This window comes from Budorcas taxicolor, chromosome 10, assembly GCF_023091745.1.
Source record: "Budorcas taxicolor isolate Tak-1 chromosome 10, Takin1.1, whole genome shotgun sequence".
Taxonomy (NCBI): Eukaryota; Metazoa; Chordata; class Mammalia; order Artiodactyla; family Bovidae; genus Budorcas; species Budorcas taxicolor.
In genome coordinates this window covers 35,731,728-35,755,896 of record NC_068919.1, presented here as the reverse complement: position 1 = coordinate 35,755,896, position 24,169 = coordinate 35,731,728, and the positions used below count along the sequence as shown (strand labels likewise).

At 58.6% G+C, this 24,169-nt stretch overlaps 1 protein-coding gene across 1 annotated transcript in view; it reads left to right on the top strand.

The window, feature by feature from the left end:
- The window catches only part of SPTBN5 (spectrin beta, non-erythrocytic 5), a 50,147-nt gene that overhangs the window by 20,615 nt on the left and 5,363 nt on the right, over positions 1-24,169 (top strand). The window contains 39 exon segments of the mRNA XM_052647358.1: positions 392-632; positions 787-914; positions 1,107-1,206; positions 1,929-2,099; positions 2,593-2,757; positions 3,220-3,434; positions 3,804-3,987; positions 4,211-4,411; positions 4,647-4,763; positions 5,903-6,060; positions 6,450-6,585; positions 6,797-6,942; positions 7,704-7,818; positions 7,914-8,024; positions 8,226-8,411; positions 9,598-9,795; positions 9,976-10,125; positions 10,337-10,441; positions 10,851-11,018; positions 11,539-11,688; positions 11,833-12,024; positions 12,212-12,307; positions 13,690-13,805; positions 13,890-14,004; positions 14,756-14,869; positions 15,062-15,183; positions 15,425-15,587; positions 15,823-16,011; positions 16,278-16,355; positions 16,622-16,794; positions 19,734-19,824; positions 19,961-20,107; positions 20,726-20,863; positions 20,936-21,198; positions 21,363-21,549; positions 21,771-21,983; positions 22,433-22,629; positions 22,730-22,934; positions 23,171-23,365. Of these exon segments, the coding sequence (XP_052503318.1) occupies positions 392-632; positions 787-914; positions 1,107-1,206; positions 1,929-2,099; positions 2,593-2,757; positions 3,220-3,434; positions 3,804-3,987; positions 4,211-4,411; positions 4,647-4,763; positions 5,903-6,060; positions 6,450-6,585; positions 6,797-6,942; positions 7,704-7,818; positions 7,914-8,024; positions 8,226-8,411; positions 9,598-9,795; positions 9,976-10,125; positions 10,337-10,441; positions 10,851-11,018; positions 11,539-11,688; positions 11,833-12,024; positions 12,212-12,307; positions 13,690-13,805; positions 13,890-14,004; positions 14,756-14,869; positions 15,062-15,183; positions 15,425-15,587; positions 15,823-16,011; positions 16,278-16,355; positions 16,622-16,794; positions 19,734-19,824; positions 19,961-20,107; positions 20,726-20,863; positions 20,936-21,198; positions 21,363-21,549; positions 21,771-21,983; positions 22,433-22,629; positions 22,730-22,934; positions 23,171-23,365 (6,139 nt within the window).

The following is a 24,169-nucleotide window of genomic DNA, read 5'->3' as shown; positions in this document are numbered from 1 at the left end:
CCTTTCCTAATCGCTCCAGGCTTCACCAAGGCTTGTGGTGACCCCACAGTCAGGTATGTAGGCGGTCTGAATGATTTCTTCTGGGTGCACTGCCCAGCCATCCGCTGGCCTGGGCCTCGCCATCAGCATGGCCAGCTGGAGCAAGTTGTGGCATGCAGGGAGCACGGGAACTAGTGAGTCCCAAGTCCTGGGCTGGGCTTGTTGTTTGCTGTCTCACCAGGGCATAGCTATCCCACAGGATGAGTGGACCCCTGGGGCTTACCCACTTCAGACCCCTGCCAGTTACCCTCACCTCAGAGCTCCCAGATGAAAGAACCATGGAGGCCAGAGGGGAGGAAGGTTGGCCCAGGAAGCAGACAGGGTTTGACCCTCTGCCTGTCGTCCTGGACAGGCTACAGCAGCTGGAGACTCAGGGCCAGCCCATGGCAGCCTCAGGCTCCCCAGACTTCCGAGAGGTGGCTAGTGCCCTGAGGCTCCTGGGCCACCAAGGCCAGGAGTTAAAGGCCGCCTGGGAACAAAGACAGCAGCAACTGCAGGAGGGGCTGGAATTGCAGAAGTTTGGTCGAGATGTGGATGGTTTCACTGCCTCCTGTGCCAACCATGAGGCCTTCCTACGGCTGGACAGCCTCCAGGTATGGAGCTAGGGGTGTGCAGCTGGGCTGTGCCTTCCCCAGGAAGTAGGAGCCTGAAGCCAGGCTGGGCAGAGGGGCCCTTGGGTTGGCAGTGGGTGAGAGGGTGCTGACCACTCCCCTCCTCTCAGCCTGACCCCAGTCTCTGTGTCTCCAGGAGGCCCAGAGCCTGGTGCAGCAGCTCCAGGAGTGTGGGCGGCTGCTGGATGCCCTTGGCTCTAGAGCAGAGGGTCTACAGGCACGTGGCGAGAAGCTGGCTCGGAGCCGACACCCCGCTGCACACAAGTAAGCCTGGGCCTGTCTGGACAGGGCCTGCGCAGCCCATTACCCTGAGGCTGGGAGAGTGCCCAGGGAGTGAGGGGACAGGTATGAACAGGGGACAGGGTGAACCCTGGGCTGTGGTGGGTCCGACCTTTGTGGTGGGCCTCAGTAGATTGGAGACTCCACCTACCCTCCCCAACTCCACCTGCCCTGCAGGGTCAGAGAACAGCTGCAGAGCATCCAGGAGCGGTGGACCAGGGTCCAGGAGAGGAGTGAGCAGAGAAGGAGGCAGCTGCTGGCCTCCCTCCAGCTCCAGGTGAGGGGTCGGCCCCCTATCCCCCGCTCCAGCGCACAAGACCATTCCAGGAAGAATGCCTCAGAGTCTACTGCAGAACTACAGCTGTGCTCTGTTGGGGCACTGCAGTTTACAAAGCACTTTCCCGCTTACTGACCCTCCCAGCACCTTTTGTGAGATGGGTATTATGACTCTGATTTTTCCAGTTGAGGAAAACCAAGGCTTAGGCCACTCTGCTGAGAGACAGGGCTGGACCCAAAGCCTGGGCCCCTCCCTCGGCCAGCTGCTCCCCAGCCCCAGCATTTCTGGCTATGCTTACGGCTCTTGCATGGGCCGTGGCTCCAGCTGCACAGCTTGACTCTGTTGGATGTCTGTTCTGCCCATGACAGGGGCTCAAAGCCGGGCTAGTCCAGAGGCCTCCTGGACACATAGGGCCATCCATGATCTGATGTGCTGGATCAGGGGGCACCTGGCCAGATGCCCCTCCTCTCTGGGCACTAGGCGCTGTGAGGCCAGACCTTGATTCTCCAGGCTTCTTTCTGCTACTTTCCCTGAGACATTTTTCTCCCCATCTCTGTTTCCTTGTTCCCACTTGGGAGCAATAATCCCTGCCCCCCACCTCTCCTGCACCCTAGGATTGGCTCCTCAACCTGCTCTTCCCCTTGGGGCACCCTGAGACCCCTCTTCCACGAGGTCCTCCTACCAGCCCTCACCACGCTTTGCCTCCCTTGGTTCCCGGGCAGGAATGGAAGCAGGATGTGGTGGAGGTGATGCTGTGGATGGAGGAGAAGGGGCAGATGTTGGTGGACGAGCCATCCCGAGAGCCCAGCAATGTCCAGAGGAAACTCAGGCGGCACGAGGCAGCCACGCGTGAGCTGGCGGCCACCCAGGGGCACGTGGAGGGCCTGCAGCAGGTGAGGGACGCTGGGCCCAGGGTGCGGGGCCTGCTCGGCTTCATGTTTCCACTGCACAGCACATTCTCCTGGAGCACAGTCGCTGTAGGAAGAATGGATCTCACTCTGCAGAGCGTTAGCATCCCCTAGCTTCCTCCTTCACTCAGCGGGCAACCCCGGTCTTAGCACGCAAACCAACCCAGAGAGCTTTTCTCATCCCTTCCCCTCAAGTCTAAGAGGCAGTCCCCGAGCCTGCCGCCTCCGCCTGGACACAGTCCTCCCACCAGCTGTCCAGTGCCTGCTCACCCCACACTATTTCCAGGCATCAGAGGAAAGCCCTCCTGCCAGTGCCCTCAGATCTGGGGCCACACGAAGAGCTGGAGGCGCCCTTGCGGCCTATGGAATGCAGCTTGCAACCAGTCACTCCCACTGCTACCCCCGGACCCAGCCCACCACGGCCACTCCCAGTACCAGCAGCTCAGCCAGACGCCCCAGGCCTTTGTGTCCCCTGCAGGTCGGGAGAGAGCTGCTGAGCAGCAGGCCCCATGCCCAGGAGGATGTGCAGGCCAGGCTTCAGGGCCTAAGTAGCAAGTGGGAAGAGTTGAGACGCAAGGTGGCAGAGCGTGGGAAGCAGCTCCAGCAGGCTCAGCAGCAAGACCAGCTCCTGCAGCTGCTACAGGTGGGCCCAAGAGAGGAGAGGATCCAGGAGGGAGCCCAAATAGACAGGAGGGGCTGAATAGACAGGAGAGGAAGTGGGGAGAGGAGGAGTCGGGGCACTCTGCTGACTCTGGAGTGGCCCTGAAAAGTCCTGCAGCCTTTGGAGGCCTCTAGCCTGTGGCCCGTTGACCCTGGCTACCCACCGTTGGCTGATCCAAGACTGCCCCCTGTGTGCCCATGCGTGCTCAGCACGACTTGAGTCTCCGTGAGAGGCAGAAGTGAGAGAGGACGGGGACGCTCATGAGGTTCTGGGAGAAGGATTGGGCACCGTGGGTTGGAGGTGAACAGTGGCAGGGACAGAGTTCCCCAAATGGTCCTTGGTGAATCTGGCATGCTGCTAGCCCTGCAGCCTTAGTGTCCAAGAAGGGCCACTTGCCAATCTGCACACGGGCAGCCTAATGCAGCGCCCTGTATCCCTCCCCAGGAAGCCAAGGAGAAGATGGAGCAGCTAGAGGGGACTGTGCAGAGGGCAGAAATGGGACAGGACCTGGGCTCCAGCCGGGGGCTCCAGAAACAGCACTGCCAGCTGGAGGCCGAGAGCCAGGCACTGGCCAGCAAGATGGCTGCCCTTGTCCCCGAGGCCCGTCAGGCGGTCAGTTCCCAGGCCATCATGGAGGAGACCCAAAAATACCTCCAGAGGTACTCGGCTGCTTGTCCCACCTCCACCCCATGGTGTGTAACTGCCATCATATGAACCTGAGGGCGGTTTCACCCGGTGGGCCCAGCAGAGTGGCACCTCAAGGCCCTGAGGTCGTCCTTGCCTCCTTCCCTTATGAGTGGAGTCACTTCTGAGGTAGGAGAGTCAGAGACCCCAGCCAGGCTTCCTAAGCACCCCACAGTCTAAAGCCAGGGAGGTCCTCTGGGTGGGAGCCTTTCCAGCTGCCTCCCCATCTTCAGATGATGTTCCCCGAACCCTGCCTCTTCCTGTGGGCCCCAACTGGGATGAGGAAAGCACCGGGCACTGGACCTCGCCTGTTCCCGGCCTTTCTGGCTCCTCTGTCCACCCAGGTTCAAGGCCCTGCAGCAACATCTGGCCAGCCGGCGACGGCAGCTGCAGGCCTCGGTTGAGCTGTACCACTTCCACCACCTGAGCGGCGCGGAGCTCGTGTGGGTGGCAGAGCACATGCCCACGCCCAGCACCAGCTCTGCTAAGTACCCAGACGGTGCCCCCCGCCTTCTCCACAAGCATGAGGTAACGGTCCCCGTTTCCTCCCAGGATCCCTGACGTGCCTTTCCCAGAGCCTAGATGCCCTCCTCCATGACTCAGGGAGTCCTGATTCCCAAGTCTCTGCCCCCAGCCCCTCTCTGCCTGCAAGTCATCCTGGGCCCTGGAGCCGCAGCCATGGCTCTGTTCTGGGCCCCCTGTGGCTAAGGAGTGCCCGAGGGCGGCAGCCCTTCATGCTGTTCTGTGGCAGGAACTCTGGGTGGAGGTGAGAGCCCACCAGGGCCAGGTACAACGGGTGCTGGGTTCTGGGCGACACCTCGCAGCCTCCGGGCACCCCCAGGCCCAGCACATCGTGGAGCGGTGCCAGGAGCTGGAAGGCCGCTGGGCGGATCTGGAGCAGGCGTGTGAGGCACAGGCCCAGCACCTGCAGCAGGCTGCTGCCCTCCAGAAGGTATGATGCAGAGGCCACAGGGGCAGGGGAAGTAGCCAGAGTTGGGCAGCCTCTTCGGGTGAGGTCTGTGGGACCTGGAGCTCTCACGAAGCTGGGTCAGTGGTGAGAACTCAGGGCCCAGAGCTGCCTAGTCTCCATGGGAACAGAAGCCTTCTTTCTGCCTGTGTGATGTCCCCAAGGGGCGATGGAGGGTCTATCTGAGAAGGTCAAGGTGAGTTGACTCCATTCTTGCCAGTGTTTCCTGGATGCATCAGAGCTGGAGGACTGGGTGGAGGAGAAGTGGCCATTGGTGAGCAGCCAGGACTATGGTGGGGACGAGACAGCCGCCATCAGGCTCATTAAGAAGCACCAGGTAGTGTATGCTGAGCTTCCCTGCTGTGGTCTGGACTGGGGCGGTGACAGGCCATGAGGAAGGGGTCTGTCTCACGCCCAAAGGCAGAGCCCTGCTCTTTCTTCCTGGAGACTGTCCAGCCCCCCGGCCCCAACCCTGCAGAGGCCCCTGCTCACCCCCAGTTGCCCTCCTCTTAGGGTCTGTCTCACGCCCAAAGGCAGAGCCCTGCTCTTTCTTCCTGGAGACTGTCCAGCCCCCCGGCCCCAACCCTGCAGAGGCCCCTGCTCACCCCCAGTTGCCCTCCTCTTCAGACACCACCCCTTTGAAGAGCCCTCCCCCTTCTTGCATCTCCACAGTGGTCCGCACTCCTGTGGCCTCAGGATTTCTCTGCCTTCTCTTCTAGCTTCTTTTCCTCCCCCTGGCACTTTCCTGCTCTCTTGGGGGTCACCTGTTCCAGCCATCCCCACATCTTCCACAGGCTTCTCCTTCCCACACTTTGAATATCATCCTTTGAGTTAACCATCCCTGAAACCATCAGCCTCCCCTATTAAAGTAAGAGAGGCCTGGACACCCTCATCCTTCCTGGAATCTGACTCTCAGAACCACACGTGAGCCCTGAATCCTGGCACAGCCCTGCTTTCTGTTACCACTGAAGTGTCCACCTGTCTGGGCGTTTTGTCTACCTATCCCTAGTGGTCGGTGTTTGAGGGTCCTGTGACTTAGGGCTTTCGGGGGGCCAGTCCTAAGGGGCGTGCCCGTAGCCAAAGCCTCATGGAGCTTCCATGTCCCAGGCATCCTGGGCTGCTCACTTGACTCCGTCCGTTTTCATACTGGGAGACTGGGGCCCAGTACCTGCCTCCCGTGGCCTCTCTTCTTGGCCCAGAGGACCCAGCGTTCACTCTGCCCTGCTAAATAGTGAGCCACAGACTGCATTTTTGCTTTCTTGAAGCAATAAGAACTCCCATCACTATTGGGTAGATGAGTGATCAGTGTGTGAGTGAGCGGATGGGTCAGGGTGAGTGGATAGGTGAGTGTGTGGGTGGGTGGGTGAGTGGAAGGAGGAACAGGATGGGTGTGTGATCAGTGGGTTGAATGATCAGGAGGGAAGATAAGATGGATAGATGAATAAATCACCCAGCCTGAGCCTTGTGTGCTGGCAGGCCCTGCAACAGGAACTGGCTCATTATTGGAGCTCCATGGAGGAGCTTGACTGGAGAGCCAAAACCCTCACTGGCCCTGAGGCTCCCGCACAGCTGGGTGTGGTACAGAAGAGGCTCCGGGAGCGGCTGCAGGCCCTGCAGGAGCTGGCAGCTACACGGTGAGGGGCGCTGTACCTCTCCCCAGGCTTAGGCCACCTGGCCAAGGTTAATTGTTTCCATACCTTAACTCTGGTTGGAAGGAGCCCATGACCCCAGGCCCACAGAGCTGACAGATGGCTCCTTGCTGCGTATTGCTCCTTTCTTTTCATAAATTCCTCAGTGGGCCCACTGGGCAGGAACTTGGGCCCCCAGCTCCCCATTTCTTCCCCCTACCTACACCTTCACCTGCCCTACCCTAGCCTTCTTTACTTCTCCCCAAATCCCCAGCCTCAAGCTTAGGCAGGAAACATGAATAACCTCCTCCTTCAGGCCACCCACTTTGGCTGGGTCAGCTGTCCTCACGGGTGTGGGCAGCTAACTTCGGGGGAACCATGGGCTATCCCCACAGGGACCGGGAGCTGGAGGGGACCCTGAAGCTGCACGAGTTCATGAGGGAGGCTGAGGACCTGCAGAGCTGGCTGGCCAGCCAGAAGCAAGTGGCTGGAGCAGGAGAGAGCCTTGGGGAGGACTATGAGGACGTCCTGGTGAGAAGAGGCTGGGGGCAGGGGCTGGCTGGGCTGTGTGTAGCAGGGGTTTATGAGTCCTGGCTGAGGACAGGCCTTCTGAGTAGTAGGGGCAGGCGCTGCGCCCATCTAGCCCCCCATCGCCCAGATGTCAGTGGGGGGCCTCGCTCCCCGGGCTGCTTGCTGTCTCGCCAGCTGGGGCCATCTGTCACCTCTTCCCCTCTCTCCTCAGCATCTCTGCACCAAGTTTGTCAGGTTTCAGCACACAGTAGAGATGGGTGGCCAGCGGGTGGCAAGCTGCCAGCAGCTGGCAGAGAAGCTGCTGGAACGAGGGCACAGAGCAGCCCCCAGGGCCCATCAGATGCAGCGGGATCTGCAGTGAGTGCCGGGCAGACCCAGGGCATGGGCTCGGGGAAGGGTGCTGGGCAGACCCAGGGCATGGGCTTGGGGAAGGGTGCTGGGCAGACAAGGCCCGGGGGACTCAGAGAGGGCGCATGCGCCCAGGGCCACACCGGCTCTTTCTGCCGGGATGGGGAGGCGCTGCTTTCAGGGATGCCAAGCCTGCCACGGGTGGCTGTGCCATGGGTGACTGTGGGCTGTGAAGGGAAGCAAGGAGGGGTGTGCAGGTCAGAGAGCCCTGCCCAGACCCGCAGGGGCACTTTTCCAAACCTCTGACTCTCAGGACTTGGAAGGGCTGTGGGAAGACTGCCTGGCTCCCCACCGGCTGGTTTGAATCCTCCCCTAACCTGTGAGATTTGAGGCAGGGTCGTCCTGGGTCATAACCCCTAGCCCGACCCAGCCCTAGGAGCTCAGGTAGAGTTTGCTGAGTACATCAGGAGGGCAAAAGAGAAACTCCAATCTGATTGACTTATTGAGACTTGAAGGCCCAAGATGTAAGGAGTATCAGAGAGCTGAGAAATCAGTGAAGCGTTCAGTGTGGCAACAGCAAAGGACTGAGTTCACAGCAAAGGCAGCAAGAGAGGCTCCCGGCCATGGCCAGACAGGAGGGGGCGTTTAGCAGGGGCGATGTGGGCCAGTCCTGGATACAGTGCAGAGAGGAGGATGGCCAACCAGCCTGGCGAGGGGCGAAATGAAGCATTAAGTCAATGGCTGATCTGCCACCCGTCTGCCTTGAGTAGGGCTGCCTGGGCAGAGCTGTGGGAGCTGACCCAGGCCCGAGGCCGCCTGCTCCGAGACGCTGAGGCCACCCTCAAGGTTCACCGAGACATGTTGGGAGCCCTCACCCAGGTCCAGGTGTGAGCCGGGGGGGAGGAGGGGGGGGGGGGTTTCCTTCTAGAATGGATCCTGACTCAGTGCCGCACCCTCCACTCCTGATCCCCTTTCCTCAGGAGAAAACCACCAGCCTCCCCTGTGACGTGGCCCAGGACCTGCGTGGGCTGGAGGCCCAGCTGAGGAGACAGGAGGGGCTGGAACGTGAGCTCATGGGCACTGACCAGCAGGTGAGCCCAGGTCTGGCTGCCTCTCCCCCTCAGGGCCCCTCAGGCCTGCCCGTCTGCTCTGCCCCTTTCCCCACTCTCGGAGCTGCCAGTTGGGTCCACTGTGCTCCAAGGGCAGGACCCCAGGGCGAGCTGTGGGACAGGGCAGGCCCTTCGCCTCTAGGAGGACACGACCCTTCCCTCTTATCCCCACCCTGCCCCCAGCTGCAGGAGCTGATGGAGATGGGAGGCATGGTGCAGAGGCTGGGGCCCGGGCCGCAGGCCCATGCAGTACAGCAGAGGCAGCAGGCCCTGGAGCAGGCCTGGGAGACCCTGAAGCTGCGAGCAGAGCAGCGCCGGGCCCAGCTTGAGCGGGCATGGCTCCTGGCCCGCTTCCACGTGGCGGTGAGGGTTCTTCCTTCCCCAGGGCTGTGTGTGTGTGTATGTGTGTGATGCTGTGAGTGTGCATGCATTAATGAGGCCCTCCAACTCTGGAGGCAAAACAGATGTGAACACAAGAAGGACGAGCACATGCTGGTGTCTGCCAGAGGGCTGAGTACGGAGGTGCAACAGTGACTCCTTAGTTTTGGGTTGACACCAGCTCGTGTGTGACAGTGCAGTCAGGACATAGCGGTACCAGCCAGGGCTCAGGAGGGAAAACAGCCCAGGAAAGCCCGTAACTAGAGACCCAAATGTCCTAGACAACGACCTCTGGATCAGCCAGCATCTCTTGTAACATCTGTGTTAAGCTGTCTGCTAGGAGCTGTTGGTGGGGAGAGGGGGTGATACAGAGCCTGTGTAAGACGGAATCACTGCCATCAGGGAGCTTGTCTAGCTGGGAGATGAGCCTTGGGAGTCAGATTGGGACAGAGGGCCCTGGCCATGGGCTGTCCCGGTACCTGGTAGGCTGGGAGACGCAAACTGTAACACAGCAAAAAGGCTTGAGTTTAGAGGCCCACCTCTGCCACTTTCTAGCAGCGTGTTCTCGAGCAAGGCCCTGACCCCAGCTTGTTACCCCTGTGTGTGAGCGCCTGGAGGTTACAATCTCCTTCCTGCACACTTGTTGTGCCATTTACCCTGCTTCGTTTGTGTACTGAGCTGTCAGGACTAGGATCTAAAGCCCCTCCAGCTCTAACATGTGTTTGTGTGTAAATCAACGGAAGACCGTTTATAAATACAAAACCGGAGATTCAGAGGACAAGGTAGGCAGTGAGATGTCAGGGGGCAGAGGTGGCTCCACAAGGGAAAGAAGGCCTTAGCCCTTGGTGAACATGGAAACTTGGAAGGGATGGAAGGGAGGAAAAGAACTTCTAAGCAAGCAGGGCAGCAAAAACCCAGGGTGGAGAGAAGTGCCAGGCAAGGCAGGAAGAGGCTGGCTTGGCCCTTGTGCAAGTTTAGTGGCCTGGGAGGATTGGGTTGGATGACAGCGGAGGAACCAGGTGACCACAGGCCTCACGAGCCTCATCTGAGGTCTGACCCGGGACAGCTCAGGCCACTCCAGTGCGTGCACTCCAGGCGGGCTGTGTTTGTGGCTCAGAGCCCAGTTCTCTGCCACCCAGCCCAGCTCTCCCTCCATCTCTTTGGGATCCAGGTACAGGACTACACCTCCTGGGTGGCCAGCGTGTGGCAGGAGCTGCAAGTGGAGGCAAGCTCCCAGGAGCCCGGAAGTGGCCCACTGAAGCTCAGCGCCCACCAACAGCTTCGGGCCGTGCTGGAGGCCCGGGAGGAGCTGTACCAGCAGGCCGCCCAGCTGGGCCAGCAGGCGCTTCTGGCTGCAGGGACATGTATCAAGGAGGTAGGCCCCCCTTTCCCGGTGCCACCCCCCAGCCTCCCTGAACTGAGCCTGCACCTGATCCCTGTGCCCTTGCCCCACTGTGCCACACCAGTCGCTCCTCAGAGGCTTCCCCTGGGGACCCACGTCTGTCCCATGCAGGCAGCTCTCTGGAGTGCAGGCTCCCCGTGTGCCCATCCTCAGGTCCAGGATGGGCTGCAAGCCCTGCGGGACCAGCGGGAGCGGGTGTTCCAGGCCTGGGAGCAGAAGCAAGAGAGGCTGCAGGTCATGGGCCGGGAGCAGCTCTTCCTCAGGAAGTGTGGCCGCCTGGACAAAATCCTGAAGGCGCGGGAGGCAGGTGCCCTCGCCCCAGAGCCTCCCTAGTGCTCCCTCTTCTCTCCTCTCCCCAGCTCACTCTCCTGCTTCCTGGGACCCTGGCTCTTTCCCTGATGGGGAGCTCAGAGGCTGTGCCCTGCCTCAGCCCAGATGGCTGCAAATGGGGGTGGGGGCTGACTGTCTGGGCCGTCCCTGGTAGCCTCTCTGACCTCTCCATGGACTGAAACAGGTCCTCCTGAAAACCAGTGCCTTGGGGAGCTCGGTGGAAGAGGTGGAGCAGTTGGTCCGCAAGCATGAGACTTTCCAAAAGGTGCTGGCTGCACAGGAGGAGAAGGTAATGGATCCAGGGAGTCAGAGGTGGGATGGGGGCAGTCTGGGGATTTGGAGAGTTCTAGGTGGAGGATGTGGGGGGCTTGGTGTGTACCCACAGTAGCGCTGATGTACAGGGGTGGCCTGGGGGGGGCTAGGAGCCCTCGTCAGGGCTGACTGAGCAGAATGGGATGTGTGGCTCAGGAGGAGGGCCTGGAAGGCACTGCAGGCGCACAGGGGCCGCGTGGCTCCATATCACATGGTCCTAGGGGAGCCAAGGGAAGTGGTCTGGTGAAAGCCAGGGCTGGTTCTGGCTTGCTGGGAAGACCAGCCAGCCCTAGGCCATGCAGTGCGAAAGCGGGTCTTCCCTGTGGGCCACCCTCTGAGTGGAGGAACAGCAGGCTTTGCTCCCTGACCCCTGACTCTGCCCATAGGAGGCAGCTCTGTGTGAGGAAGTGAAGAGGCTCGGAGGCCCCAGGGCACAGGACCTGCTTTGCACAGTGCTGGAGCGCCGGGCTCGGGTGAAGGAACTGGTGGAGAGTCGGCAACACGCCTTGCACACCTCCCTGCTGGTGGCTGCCTTCATCAGGGCCGCCACCCAGGTCAGAGCCCAGCCCAGCCCAGTGCCGTCCGCGTGGGCCACATCCCCCAGTTCCAGATGATGTCCACCTTCGCAGCTTGTTCAGGCCTCGCCACAGCCCTGTGATGGGGACACTGAAGTTTGGAGAGTTAAATGGCTTTCTGAGAGGCCATGCTGGAGCCTAGATGTTTGATTCGAAGACCCTGTGTGTGGAGACCCCACTGCTTCCTAAGCTCTTGCAGACCCAGGTCAAAGAGAGGCACTGGGAGGGAGCAGAGCTGTCCAGGGTCCTGGGGCCAGCGAGCCTCACCTCCAAACTGAGTTCCCACCCAAGGTCCTTGCCCAGCCCCTTCCTGTGGCTGGGGGACCAGCTGAGCTGGGGCTGTCTTCCTGGGCCCAGACTGCTGGATCTTATTTACCAGGCACTGCCCAGCCCTCCCCTCGGGCCAGCAGTCCACTGCCTGGGCACAGCTGAGGGCAAGCGTGTGGGACATCTCTGTGGACCATCAGCGTTGTGAGACTCATGTCCCCACCCCCACCAGGCCGAGGACTGGATCCAGGAGCAATTCCAGCAGCTGAAGGAGCCAGTCCCTTCTGGGGACCTGAAAGCTAAGTTGAGACACCTACAGAAACACCAGGCCTTTGAGGCTGAGGTCCAGGCCCGTGAGGAGATCATAACCTCTGTTGTCAAGGTAACAGCCAGGCCCTCAGCCCCCACCCTGCCTCACAGTGAGGACTCCAAGATGGCCAAGAGAAAAGGTCTGAGGCAGGGGGAGCCTGTGATGGAGAAAAAGTGGGAGGAAGAGTGACAATCAGCATCTCCGCTCTCTCCCCAGGAGGGCGAGGCTCTCCTAGCACAGAGCCACCCTCTGGTGGGAGAGGTCTCCCAGAGGCTGCGGGAGCTGCAGGAGCACTGGGAGAAGCTGAGGCAGGCAGTGGCTCTCCGGGGCGAGGACCTGAAGGACAAGCGGAACATCCTGGAATTCCTGCAGAGAGTGGATGCTGCAGAGGCCTGGATCCAGGAGATGGTGAGACCCTGCTGGGTATCGACAGAGCTGGCAGTGGGGCTGGCAGATGGAGGAGGGAGCCCTGGCAGGAAGTTCGCCAAGTCACCGCCTGCCTCAGCACTGCCCCTAGCAGCTGGGTGCCTGGGGGCTAGGTGCCCCCAGGGCTGGGCGCTCAGAGTACAGCCTTCCCAACCTGTGGCCCCCACAGGAGGTGATGGTGAATGTCAGTGACCTGGGCCAGGACCTTGAGCACTGCCAGCAGCTCCACAGGCAGCTCCGCAAGCTCCGAGGAGTCTGCGCCGGGGTAAGGTGCCCTGCATCAGGAAATAGCGGCCCAGTGTGGGCTCTGGAGCCAGAGGCGGGCCCTCATGTCAGCTCAGTGCTTATGACCTGCGCTTGCTTAGACAGGCTCCCTCACCTTGCCAAATCTTAGTTTCTTCATCTTTAAAGTGGGATACTGCTTCCTTCATAGGTAAGGGAGCATATATGAATGGTGGTGGTTACAGGAATCTATACATATGATAAAACTGCCTAGAGCGATACTTTTCCACACATACACAGATGTGTGCAAGTAAAAACTGCTGAACTCTGAATAAAATCTGTAGTGTAGTTAATAGTTATACCAGTCAATGCCCTGGTTTTCACATTGCACTATAGTTACATAAGCTGTTACCATCAGGGGAAGCTGGGGGAAGGGTACATGGGCCTTCAGTATACACTGGTGCAATTTCCTGCGCACCTATGATTATTTCCCCCCCAAAATTTTAGATGAATGCATGTATGGTTGGATGTAGTGGCTAATCAATAAACTGCAGTGGCTCAGAACCCTCCTCATCAACCAACTCAAGATCTCCTCCCCAACCCCCTCATACACACCACCAAAATCAGTTTCTCTTAGGTGGTGTAGAAATTAGCCAAGTGTATTCACAATCACATATTAAGAGCCCAGACGTGCTAACCTCACCCCCTGAACGGAGTATATGACTTTGTAAAAGGCTGTAGTGCCTCAGTCTGAGAGCCTTTACCAGTAGGATTTCACAGCCGCTGCTGTTGCAGATGCTGTAGTAGAAAGAGTGCTCGATAGACTTGAGCTGGGCTTGAGTCCTGGCTCCGCCATAAATTCACCATGTCGGTCTCTGAGCTCTGCTTTGGCTTCTGTGAAAGAACGCCCCTTCCCTTCTCACCTCACATGAGACACCTCTTGGGAAGCGCTTTGGAAATGTAGACCAACGCAAGGTGCTGTTCCTGGGGCAGGACACCTCCAGCCCTCCCACCGTCAAGGATCCTCTCCCCTTGTGGCCGTGAGCTCCACACAGTGGCATTCTCAGCCTGGTGATTCCCAGGGACAGGGACACCCTAACCTAAGGAGACTGGTGCTCACTGTTTCATTCAGGCCCTAACTTGGCTTTTCTTATCCTGAGAAGATGCATTTTCACTTTAAAAGCTTCTGCTCACCAATGCATGTCTGTCCTCCCGGTGCGCTTCCCCTGGGCTCCCTGCCCCAAGAATATCTCACTCAGTGCACCAGGCATGGGATGGGATGGCCACGCAGAGGAAGCAGCTACCACCAAACATGCTGTTCCTCACGCTCTCTTGGGCCCAAGCAGACCCTCCAAGTAGAGACTGCAGCACAAAGAAGGAGCTCAGAGCTGGTGCCAGCAATGCCCACACTCTATACCCCCACAGGGCACAGTGGATGATGCCCGCATCAGGAGCGTCAGTGACTTTTCACCGCAGCTCAAGACTCAGGACGCGGAGCAACTCAAGACCATCTGGCAGCGGCAACAGCAGCTCAACAACAGGCCGGTCCTGGAGCCAGAAGCAGTGGGGCTGGGAGAGGGGGCTGAGGGCCCAACCCAGACTCAGCCTTACACCCTCTCTCTCAGGTGGAACAGTTTCCATGGCAACCTGCTCAGATACCAGCAGCAGCTCGAAGTGGCCCTGGAGATACACACGTTGTCCCAAAAGCTTGATGACATCACTGAGCAGGTCAGGAAGAAGGTAAGCAGTGGAGGAGCTGACGAAGCCAGGGGATAGTGCCTCCCACCCCTGGCCCACCTCTCCCCTTCAGCTGGGTCCTTGGAGGCAGGTCCCACCAGGGGGCCATCAGTGGGTCTGCCAGGGGCTCTTAGAGTCAACTCTGGACCTAGAAGCTCCGATCTGCTTCTCGGAGGCTGTCCCCACCTGCCTCCTTTCTCCCAAGAGTCCAGAGGCCGGAGCAACCCCTCCTCCCCATGTGTCCTCTGAAGTCCGTGGGCAAAGCCAGAACCCACAGGAGGTTTGCTGGGCTATGTGTCCGCTGACGCATGGGCGCCTGGCCAAGATGCTGGCAGAGGTGGGAAAATTGTACACAGCCTGAGAAGCACCCTGTCAAGAAGGTGGTGCCCTGCTCTGGGCATGCAGAGAGCTCTGTTCTTACTGCCCGTCTGGTTCCTACACAGCCAGGCTGGTCCGTCTCGAGTCCCTGAGAAGGAATGAGGGTCAAGTGAGAATGCATGTGGAGGCTCCACACCATAGAGGTTCTTGCCGCTGGGGAACCTCCAGACCCAAGTGTCTCCTGGGAACCTTCCTCCTTCACAGCAGGAGGGACACCTGGTCAGGGCCAGCGGCCTGTTGCAGCCCATGCAAGGCACTGAGAAGGGAATCGGGATGGCCGCTTGCTTTCCACACAGAAAGCCTGCGGCCAGCGACCCCTCTGCCATGAGGGAGGAGCTGGAGCAAAGGGCAATAGTAACGCCCCCTTCCTCCCCAGGCCACCCTGGTCCAGGCCCTGGACTGTGGGAAAGATCTGGACAGTGTGCAGAGGCTGAAGCAGAAACACAAGGAGCTGGAGCAGGAAATAGGCCTCCTCCAGGCCCAGGTGGAGGTGTGCAGCTGGGGAGTGGGGGGGTGGGCCCAGGGTACAGCATCCAAAGGACCTTGGGCACCCATGGATGGGTGGTGGGGGGTAAGCTGTCAGGACCTCAAGAGACAGCCAGGTCCTCTCAGTTGCAGGCTGGGCTCCCCTGAGCGCTCCCTGCCTCCTGGCCCCCACCCCTGACCCTGGCTTCCCTCACAGCCTCTAGAGCATGAAGCAGGCCAAGTCTGCCAGAGAAGCCCTGAGATGGCCCACGGCCTCAGCCACCATCAGCAGGAGATGATGGACAGCTGGCGGCAGCTCCAGAGCAGGATCCAGAAGTGGTACAAACCCCGAATCTCTCTCCCTCACCCCTCACTGAGCCAGCCCCTGCAGCGTCTCAATCCCCAGTCTTCCCCTAAGAGTCTTTCTCTGTCCTTAATAACAATCGATATCGCCAGCCTATTAATTCCCAACCCTTGGGCCTTTCTTTGGCTGGACAGATTCGGGGACAGAAGGCACTGGTGGGCACAGGGGCGAAAGGGCTGGGAGGCTCTGGGACTAGCTGATGGGTCCTGTGGGCAGGAAGGAGTCGCTGGATGCGTTGCAGCAAGCTCAGGAGCTGCAGGCAGTGCTGCGAGAACTGCTGGTCTGGGCCCAGAGGCTGCGAGCTCAGCTGGACTCCCGGAGAAGCCCCGGCAGCCTCGCGGAGGTCCAACGCATGTTGGAGGAACACCAGGAACTCAAAGTGAGCGGCCCAGACCCTGGGGCCTTTCCCGGATCTCATCTCCTCTCTGGCCTCCTCCCCCTTATTGTGACCACAATTTTGTCTTGGGTTCTTTCTGTGTCGGCTGCCTCTGCCTTTCCCCTCGTCCATCCTGCCCCCTCAGTTGTCTTCCCTACCTCTCCCCCTTCCCCTTGGCCCTCTTCCCTCCCACTCAGGGAGCCTCAGCCTCTGGGATCTGAGCCCAGTCCTCTTACAGGCTGAGCTGGACTCCCGTATGGACAGCATCAGCCTGGCCCGAAGCACCGGGCAGCGACTGCTTGCTGTAGGGCACCCATCCACCCCCAACATCCACCAGGCCCTGGCTGATTTTAATCAGGAGCTGAACATCTTGGAAGGGGCCTGGCATGAGCACCAGCACCACCTGCATCAGGCCCTGGAACTACAGGTAGGCAGCCTCCATCCCACCCCCACCGCTGGTGCCTGTGCTAAACCCACTGCCCTGGTCAAAGCCAAAGCCAGAGAGGCTGCTGTGCCAGGGGCCTTTCCCACCACCCACCACCCATCTCACCCACTGCAAACCTTGCCTGCTGTGACCCCTTCTGTTGAGCCAGGCCCCAGTCCTGGCTTCCCACTGGGCCACCAACAGAGTCACGCTACCCACCATGACTGGACCCTCTACTCACGTTCTCCTGCCTTTTCCTTGCTCGACAGCGGATTCTGAGCTCTGTGGAGCAGATGGAAAGTTGGCTCTGCAGCCTGGAAGCCTGCCCAGCCAGTGAGGGTCTGGGGGTAGGTGCCCAGCAGGAGTGAGGGAGGGTTTGCCAGAGCAGGGTTAGGGATCAAACCAGCCAATGCTGCCTGAGATTTCCAGTCCAAGGGCAGCTCCCAGCCCTCAAGCCCTGGAAATTCTAACACTTGACCCCTATCCCTCATACCTTTCCTGGTTGAGAATCTAAAGTCAGATACAGCCTGCAGGGATTGGGGGGATGTGTTTGATAGGAAAGCAGGTAGCTAGGGACTGGGAGGGCAGCCCTGCAGACAGTATCGCCTCCCAGGACTCCTTGGCCAATGTGGAGACCCTGCTGTGGAAGCACAGGGTGCGTGAGCAGGACCTGGAGGCTCAGGCAGAGAAGATGAGTGCGCTGGAAGCCGCCACCCGCAGCCTGCTCCAGGGCGGACACCCCGAGGCCCAGGGCCCGCTGAGTCGGTGCCAGGCCATGCTTCTGAGGTACCTCTGGCCCTGGCTGAAGGGGCTGTGGTTGGTGGGCTAGCACAGGCATCAGGCTCTTCCCCTGCCCTTCTCCCCTTAGCCTTTACCAAGGGCTCCCCCAGCCTTTACCAAGGGCTGAATTCAGATGCCAGGGCCCCATTGTCCCAACCCTGCAGTGTGTCAGCCTGTTATGGAATCAAATAGCACATGGTCAGTCTGCTGAGATAAAGGTGACTTTTACAAAGAAGCACATGCTTGAGAAACTAAGAGAGAGACAGCCTCATGAAGAGGCCATACGGAGCACAACAGTGAGCCAGACACCGCTGTTTCTGTGCAGCCCACTCACGGTGTATCTTGGAGCCCCTTTCTTACTAGTCTCCTGTCTGCAGTGAGGGGATAACAATACCTGCCTCTCAGGGTTGTGGTCAGAATGGGGAAGGGACCCTTGATGTCCGGGCACAGTGCCTGGCATGCAGGCAGGTTGGCAGATTTCTTATGCCCACTTAACTGAAGCCCACGGGGCTATGAGGCTCCAAGCTCTGCTTGTTTTCCTCATAAGAGCCTATATGGTTCAGCAGCCTGTCCAGCCCCTCAAACTTTAGACCAAGGCAGATATGGAAAAGGCGGGATCCCAGATCAGCAGAGGTCTCCATCCTTCCCCAAGAGCCCACTAGGGCCCACAGTGTTGCGGTTCCTGTGCTGGTGACCTCTCCCCTCCTCTCCCCTGCACATGGACCTCACCTGGGTACCCAAGGTCTTTGACTGACAGATGGAAAATATTGGTTTGCTGGTCTCTGTCAACACTCCCTCCCCCTAGTCCCCTTGGATGGTTCCCAGCAGGCCCACCTGCACCTCCCAGGGCAGTGCCACCCAAACCCCTCCCTTTAAGTCTCTGGCATCCTCTAGGGGGCTGTTTTCATTCCACCAATACTCTCTACATGTCTCCTATCCCCCTTACACCTTTTGGCAACCCCAGCAGGAAGAGACAAGGGTTCACACTCCCCGCAGCGTGGGGACTCTGCTGGTAGGAGGCTTGTATGGACCCTGGTGGGGTGACTGGGGGTATTAGAACTTCTTTTCCTATCTCTTTAATAGATCTCATTCCTAACTGCTATTTTTGTTCATATGGTAATGGACTTACTATATTGGTCCAGGGGTATACACATATATAAACGTGTGCGCGCGCACACACATATATATGCACCCATACAAATACATACCAAAAAATTCTTACTAATAGCAGTATATGATCAAAAAGTGGTTTAGACACTGAATTAGTTTGCGAGGCTGCCATAACAAAAAACCACAGACTAGTGGCCTAAACAACACAAATTTGGTTATATTTCCAGAGACCAGAAATCCAAGATTAAGATATTGGCAGCACTGGTTTCTCCTGAGACCTCTCCTTGTCATCACGTGCTCTGTAAACATCTGTGTCCTAATCTCTTCTTATAAAGACACCAGTCATATTGGGGCCCACGCAAATGACCTTGTATAATTTAATTACTTCTTTAAAAGCCTTTCTTCAAAAACAGTCATATTCTGCGGTACTGGGGATTAGGACTTCAAGATAGGAGTCTGGAGGACACGATTCAGCTCATGGCATTAATAAGGGGAAGTAGAGCATGTCTCTAAATTTTAAAGGAAACCCCAGAGTCAGTGTAAATTGATATGCAAGAAAAGCTGTCCTAGTATGGAAGCAACCTGAATGTCCATAGCAGAGGAGTGGATTGAGAAGTGGGACATATATATACAGTGGAATATTCAGCTCAGTCCAGTCGCTCCGTCGTGTCTGACTCATTGCGACCCCATGAATCGCAGCACGCCAGGCCTCCCTGTCCATCACCAACTCCCGGAGTTTACTCAGACTCACGTCCATCGCGTCAGTGATGCCATCCAGCCATCTCATCCTCTGTCGTCCCCTTCTCCTCCTCCTCCCAATCCCTCCCAGCATCAGAGTCTTTTCCAATGAGTCAACTCTTCGCATGAGGTGGCCAAAGAAATCCCAGGGCTGATCTCCTTCCGATTGGACTGGTTGGATCTCCTTGCAGTCCAAGGGACTCTCAAGAGTCTTCTCCAACACCACAGTTCAAAAGCTTCAATTCTTCAGTGCTCAGCCTTCTTCACAGTCCAACTCTCACATCCATACATGACCACAGGAAAAACCATAGCCTTGACTAGATGGACCTTAGTCAGCAAAGTAATGTCTATGCTTTTGAATATTATTCGGCCATAAAAAGTAATAAAACTGGATGAACCTAGAGTCAGAGTGAAGTAAGTCAGAAAAAGAAAAATATCGTGTATTAATGCATACTTATGAACCTATTTTCAGGGCAGGAATAAAAACACAGACATATAGAATGGCCTAGTAGAGATGGCAATGGCACCCCACTCCAGTACTCTTGCCTGGAAAATCCCATGGACAGAGGAGCCTGGTGGGCTGCTGTCTATGGGGTCGCACAGAGTCGGACACGACTGAAGTGACTTAGCAGCAGCAGCGTGGACATGGGGAGGGAAGAGAAGGCTGGGGCAAATTGAGAGAGTAGCGTTGACACGTATATACACTACCATGTGTAAAGTAGATAGCTAGTGGGAAGCTTCTGTAAAGCACAGGGAGCTCAGCTCAGTGCTCTGTGATGACCTAGCGGGCTGGGGTTGGACAATGGGAAGGAGGCTCAAGAGGGAGGGGATATATGCATACACATGTATATATACATACATATGTTATATGTATGTATACATACAACATTCACATACAGCAGAAACTAACACAACATTGTAAAGCTATTATCCTCCAATTTTAAAAAATCAGTTTTTAAAAAATGGAGGAAAGGGCTGTCCTGAACTGGAAGGGTATACTTGTGCATTTGTGTATGCATACGTGCACATACACACATGTGTAGCAGCTCCGGGTCCCAGCAAGCAGACCCGAGGCCCCTGAGACCCTTGTTCTGCAGGAAAGAGGCACTCCTGGAGCAAGCCAGGACCCGTTGCCGCCAGCTGGAGGAGCTCAGGCAGCTACAGTCTTTCCTGCAGGACTCCTGTGAGGTGGGCCATGGTGGGGAGCAGCTGTGGTGGGGGGAAGGGCTTGCCCAGAGGAAAGCCACCCTTCTTCAGGGCAGCCCAGGGATTAGAGAGAAGGAGAGCCCTAGGCAGCAGAGCCTCATCCTCCCTGTGTGCCCAGATGGCCGCCTGGCTGAGGGAGAAGAACCTGGTGGCCCTGGAAGAGGGCTGGTGGGACCCAGTGGACCTACAGGCCCAGTTGCGGCAACAACAGAATCTCCAGGCAGAGCTGGACACCCGTGCACACCACCAACAGAGGCTGCAGATGGTGAGGCCCTGGGCGCCGGGGACCAGCTACAGGCCAGAGAAGGAGCTGATCCCACAGAGCCCTGGCAGCTGGCCCTGAGTCACAGCTGGGGTGGCCGACCTTCGAGTGCATTGTATACAGATGCCATGCAAGGCACCAACGGGTAGTGAGACACAGTGGCTTCCCTGGGGCGCCCCCCTCTCCAAAAATATTGCCTTTTCAAGAATTTTAAGGACGGTGTTTTGGCATGATAGTTTTTAAAACTCTTGGAAAAGTGTTAGAGGACGAAGAGTCAGGGCACAGCCAGCAGTCCTGTGGGTGTAGGAGTCAAAGCGTAGCGCCTTTTAAATTTGCCCTCTTCCACCTACAGAGGGCATGCCTGACCCCAGACTGCCTCCCTCTGATATAAAGAGCCCTGCCAAGTACCTGAAATCTTTGATCCCATTCAAACTAAATACCCATTATTATCACCATTATATGGAGAAGGGAAATGAGCTCAGAGAGGCTAAGGAATTTGCCCGAGATCACACAGCTAGCACGCAGACTCTGAAGCAATGGGACTGGTGGCTGAAGGCAACCCCAATGCCCTGAGACCAGCAGTCCTGAGTCCACGAGGCATATGCTATGTTGTGACTGTAGGAGGGGCAGAGGCTGCTGCAGGATGGCCACTCGGCCTCAGAGACCATCCAGGAACAGCTGCAGGAGCTGAGAAAGCTCTGGGAGGAGCTGCAGGCCCAGTGCCAGAGGAGGGCAGCCAAGCTACAGGAGGCCCAGGAGGTGAGGCTGTGTGGTGGAGCCGGCAGGGTACAGCTCTCGGCCTCTCCTCCTCACACTCTCATTCTGCTGCAGGCCCTGCGTCTGCGACGGAGCATGGAGGAACTGGAGAGCTGGCTGGAGCCTGTGGAGCTCAAGCTGAGAGTCCCCATCGGGGGCCAGGACCAGCCTGGGCTGGACGAGCTCCTGAGGGCTCAGGGGGAGCTGGAGGCAGCAGTGGACAGGCAGGTCGGGCAGGCACAGGCCCTGCTGGGCCAAGCCCAGGCCCAGGCCTATGTCCAGGAAGGTCACTGCCTGGCCCGAGATGTAGAAGAGCAGGCCCAGCGGCTGCTTCAGAGGTAACCCCCACCCCTCCTCCCTGTCCCCCAGCTCAGCTCCTCAGGGCCTGCCCAGCCCATGGCGAGCGACACAGAGCAGGTGAGTGATGTGGAGGTCACAGTCTGGCCCCGGATCCTGACAACTGGGGTCCCGCCTGCCGCGGGCCCACCCTCCACCCCTGCAGGTTCGAGAGCCTGCGGGCGCCCCTGCAGGAGCGCAGGACAGCCCTGGAGGCCCGGAGCCTGCTGCTGCAGTTCTTCAGGGATGCCGACGAGGAGATGGCCTGGGTGCAGGAGAAGCTGCTCCTGGTGGCCGCCCAGGACTGTGACCAGAGCCTGAGCGCCCTACGGCGCCTGCAGGAGAAGCACCAGGTGTGGGCCTAGTGGGAACAGGCAGGGCTGTCCAGTCACCTCTGGTTCTGGGAGCTTCTGCCTCCGGGAGGTTCTGGGGGTCCTAGGATTCTTAGTTGGTCAGAAGGCAGGGTTCTGTCTGGGGGAATCTGTGGGGTCCCACTGGGCTTCAGACATAACTCCCAGGTCCCCCAAGGAGCACCCAGGAGCATGTCCCATGTCATCTTCCTCTGACTCCACAGAGCCTGGAGAGTGAGATGAGCAGCCACGAGGCTCTAACCCAGGCAGTGGTGGGCACAGGGCGCAAGCTGGTGCAGGCTGGGCACTTCGCTGCCCGCGATGTGGCTGCCCGAGTACAGCAGCTGGAGGACGCCACGGGCCGCCTGCGGGCAGAGGCTGCGCAGAGGCGTCGGCGGCTACAGCAGGCTCAGGAGGCCCAGTACTTCCTGACGGAGGTAAGGGGTGCTGCGGGGCACAGAAGGTGGCATGAGGACACCCGGAGTGTAGGCAGGCCTGGAACGTCACCCCCAGGTGGGGCTCCAGGCTCTCTGTGCATTTCCAGTAACCAGTCTCCTGACCCCGAGGTCTTCCTTCAGCATGTTTCCCAGAAAATGAGCCCACTGGCTTTGGTTTGGTTTCGCTATTTTGTCTAAACCAGCGATTCTGTCAAGGCTCTACATCTGTATCACCTGGAACTTTTAAGCAGTGCTGACACTCGGGTCCATTCCAGACCAAATCAGAATCTTATGGGGTGAGAGGCAGAGCGAGTTGTTCAAGCTCTCTGATGATTCTGATCAGCCAGGCCGGGAACCACTCACTGCTCTAACTCTTGAGGCCATGAGGCCTCAAAACGTGAGTCCTGGAGGGCACCGCCTAGGGAAAACTGTGCTCTTTGTCACCCCAGCTCTTGGAGGCAGAATCCTGGCTGCAAGAACGGGGCTGTGGCCTTGACATCGAGGATATGGGTCAGAGTGTCGAGGCCACTCAGACCTTCCTGCGGCAGCTGGAGGCCACCAGGAGGGACCTGGAGGGATTCACCACGCGCATTGAGAGGCTGCAGCAGACAGCAGCCCTCCTTGAGAGCGGGCAGAACCCAGAAAGGTGCGCTGGAGCCAGGCCCAGGAGGGAGGAGCAGGGAGGGGCCCCCACTAAGGAGGTGTGAGGCCTAAGAGCTCCAGGGGGGTTGTCCTTCCTGCTGCAGCCCCAAGGTGCTTGCCCAGATGCACGCGGTAAGGGACGCCCACTCAGGGCTGCTGCAGAGAGCGGAGGGCAGGGGGCAAGGCCTGAAGGAGCAGTTGCAGCTCCACCAGCTGGAGCGGGAAGCCCTGCTCCTGGATGCCTGGCTGGCCAGCAAGGTGGCCATTGCTGAGTCCCAGGACTACGGGCAGGATCTAGAGGCTGTCAAGGTAAGTCACTCCTGAGCGAACCTGGAGGAGAGGAGATTGAGTGGCTCGCAAGGGCAGAGTGGGGTTGGGAGGCACATGGGAAGTGAGGGGTCTCTGGGCTCTGGAAGGACCCCCGGCGGTTCTAAGGGCAGAGCTGAGGGATATCAGAAGTGGCGGATACTGCCAAGCCCTTTGTCAGCTTTGAGGGCTGCTGGACACCACCTCCAGACTGACCTCGCTGGTCCTGTACCCTGCAGCTGCTGGAAGAGAAGTTCGATGCTTTCAGGAAGGATGTCCAGAGCCTGGGGCAGGCCAGGGTGCAGGCCCTGAGGGAGCGGGCAGGCTCTCTGGAACAGGCAGCACCCAGGTGCTCTCCCCAGATTCAAGCACAGAGGAGTCGCATTGAGGCCTCTTGGGAGAGGCTGGATCAGGCAGTGAAAGCCCGCACACAGGTGGGTGCCCTGGGCCCGGTCGGGGCAGACAAGGGGCAGGGACAGCTGTGCCTTCTTCCTGGGCCAGGGCCAGGCAGCCACCCCAGCTGTGTGTGTGCATGTCTATCTGTGTGTGGAGGGAGGTGGCTGCCTCTAACTCTGTGTGTGTGCATGCACGTGTGTGCACGCCTCTAACTCCTCGTGCCAAGCAGATCAAGTCTCAGTCTTCCACTGTCAGCCCTCTCTGAGTCTCTCCACTGATTTGGTTCTTCCTGGTATAGTTCACACCTCCAAGGAGAAATAGGAAGCCTGTCTGGCCAGCTCTTGACCCCCTCTAGGCTCCCTCCAAGCGCAGACTTCAGGTTTATTAAGACACAGACTAACTGGGCAAGATTTCACCACCACGTCCCTCTCCTTATCTAAACGTTCTGAGTGGATTTGGGTGCCAAGGAAATCTCAGCGCTCCTCCACAGCCGTCGCTCTCAGGCACAGCTGGCAGTTTCTAGGGAGGCAGCCCCGGTCCCCGAGGCCCTGACGGAGCCCGCATCCTAGCGATGCTGTCACTCAGGGTCCTGGCTGGGCAGACTCCTAAGGCAACCCTCTTCATCTCAGCCAGATCCCCCAAACCACCCTCCTCCCCACCATGAACTCATTCCCACCTGATTCCTAGTCCCCTGTCCCCCAACCTGGCTCATGAACTGGGCACTGAAGACCCTGTTCCCACAGAACACCCCCAGGGCCCTACCCCATCATCAATAACATTATGTGCTCATTGATCAGGGGCCATATTGGGACATTTTCTATACCCGGTGGTCATGAATGCAT